Source organism: Portunus trituberculatus, chromosome 24, assembly GCF_017591435.1.
Source record: "Portunus trituberculatus isolate SZX2019 chromosome 24, ASM1759143v1, whole genome shotgun sequence".
NCBI lineage: Eukaryota > Metazoa > Arthropoda > Malacostraca > Decapoda > Portunidae > Portunus > Portunus trituberculatus.
Genome location: NC_059278.1, coordinates 12,749,956 through 12,752,455, shown reverse-complemented (window position 1 = coordinate 12,752,455; position 2,500 = coordinate 12,749,956). Strand labels below are relative to the sequence as shown.

Genomic DNA, 2,500 nt, shown 5'->3' with positions numbered 1-2,500 from the left:
CAGGCTTTTAAAAATTGTACTGGTGAAAGAGTAAAGCGTTCCGGAATAAGAGTCTTTGATGAATGACCAGTGGAAGAGAGGAGGAGGAGGAGAGGAGGAGGAGGAGAGGAGGAGAGGAGGAAGTAAAGGAGAAACAGGACAAGGAACCCAAGCATGAAGTCTTCACTGTCTCTTATTTCTTTCCGTAAACTGCAACTAAAACTCTGCTTCTTAATAATTCATACTTTCTTTCTTTTCGTCATCTTCTTTTTCTTTATTTTCTTTCTTTCTTTCTTTTTTTTTTTTTTGTAAACTGCAACTGCAACTATCTAAACTTCTACACATTATACTTTAAACTGTTATATTCATTTCTTCAACTACGTCAAAATTCTCCGCTTCTTTTACTGTATAAGCTTCAACTAGAACTGTCAAGACCTCTACATATCATAATTCATATACATCTTTCTTCTTTCCTTCAGCTACGTAAAAACCTTCTCCACTTCTTATGTCTTCCTGTAAACTGCATCTGTAACTATATAAACATAGATATATAATAGTGATCTAAACTTTTATTTCTTTTTCTTTCTCTGCTTCTTATTCCTTTTTTGCAAACATTAAACCTCCGCTATTTTTTTTATCTCCTGTAAACTGTATCTGCAACTGTATAAACCTCTGTAACAATAATTCAAACTTTTCTTTTCTTTTTCTTCCTCTGCTTCTCTAATTTATTTATTTATTTATTTTCCACTGAAACTTTAACTGTACCTCTTCATATAATAATAATTCAAATTCTTCTTTTCTTTCTCTTCCTCTGCTTCTCTTTTTTCTTTTTGTCAACTGAAGCTTTATTTGTGTACATCTCTACATTCAAACTTTTCATTTACTCTTCATCTAAGTACAAATATTAATCTTCTCTGCTTCTTTCCTTCTATAAACTGCACAGATGAGCTGGAACTGACTAAATCTCTACACATATTACCATTCTTTCTTTCTTTTATTCTTAAGCTGGATACAAATTTAATCTTTTATGTGTATTCCCTTCTACAAACTGTAAATAGGAGCTGGAACTGTCTAAAGCTCTACGTATTACCATTCAAACCTTTCATCTATTCTTTATCTAAGTACAAAAATCACCTTCTCTGACTATTTCCTATTGAGCTAGAACTGTCTAAATCTCTACAAATTATCATTCTTTCTTTCTTCTATTGTTCATATACATACAAAATTCATTATCTTTGCTTTTTATAATTTTCAAACTGTAGGTGGAACTGTCTAAATCTCTACATATCACCATTCTTTCTTCTGTTCTTCATATACTTACAAAATTAATCAAATCTACATCTTTCCTTCTATAAATTCCAACTCCATTGCCTCGTGTCTCAGGTTAAGATGAATTCCAAGCTGCCCTGTTTTCCCGCCTCGTCCACGCACCTGGTGATACAAGTCCAGTACTCCATACAATGGCAGCCAAACTCATTCTCCAGTGAACTCTGTCCAGCAGCCACCGCCACCAGCGCCGCCACCACCATCACCATCATCTCCACAGCCTCCATCGCCGGCGTCCAGTCTCGACTCCTCATCTGTGGCGAAGTATGAGTGTGAGTGATGGAAAGCAAGATTAGGGATGATAACGGGAGCATGATGAGGTGAAAAAATGAAAACAGAAGTGAGTAACGAAAAGCAGGAATGACAAAATGAGAATAGAAAATGAGTAACGAAATAAAAAGAGGATGAAAAAAATAAGAAAAGAAGGTGAATAAAGAAATGAATGAAAACTGAAAATAGAAAGTGAGTGACGAAAAACAAGAGTGGAAAAAAAATAAAATGAAAGTGAATAACAAAAAAAAAATGTAAAAAATGAAAACAAATAAGTAACGAAAAACAAAGATGAAGAAAAAATGCAAATAAAAAAGTGAGTAACGAAAGACAAGAACAACAACAACAACACAAAAAAAAAATAAGAGCAATGACAAACGAGAATAAAAGGTGAGGAGATGAGAATGCTGAGAATATAACGACGACTATTTACAAAAGCTCTAGTTGAAGATACTTATGTTTTCAAGGGTATTTTTATGGTTCTAGTGATAGGTTTGCAAGATTTATAATTTATCATAAGGAAAAATTGTCTTGAAAACCCAGCTAGTCGTCTTTGGGGACACACACACACACACACACACACACACACACACACACACACACACACACACACACACACACACACACACACACACACATGCACACACAAAAGAAATATACACACTCGTACACAGACAGAGATAAAAAAAAAAGTCAACACGTCTCATGATTGATGCATATGTGAAAAAAGAAAAAAAATCAGATTCCGTGAGATGTTCAATGCCGCGTTTTTTCTTGTGTGTGTGTGTGTGTGTGTGTGTGTGTGTGTGTGTGTGTGTGTGTGTGTGTTTATTCAGTCTGATCACGATGAATAATGAAACACGCCAAAAGTTGGATACAAAACACGTGATGCAAATCATGACGAGCAGCCATCGACAGTGTAAAA

At 34.8% G+C, this 2,500-nt stretch overlaps 1 protein-coding gene across 1 annotated transcript in view; it reads right to left on the bottom strand.

Moving 5' to 3' along the window:
- LOC123508367 (tryptase beta-2-like) overlaps positions 1-2,500 on the bottom strand; it is a 92,651-nt gene that overhangs the window by 27,160 nt on the left and 62,991 nt on the right. The window contains 1 exon segment of the mRNA XM_045262021.1: positions 1,411-1,559. Within this exon segment, the coding sequence (XP_045117956.1) occupies positions 1,411-1,559 (149 nt within the window).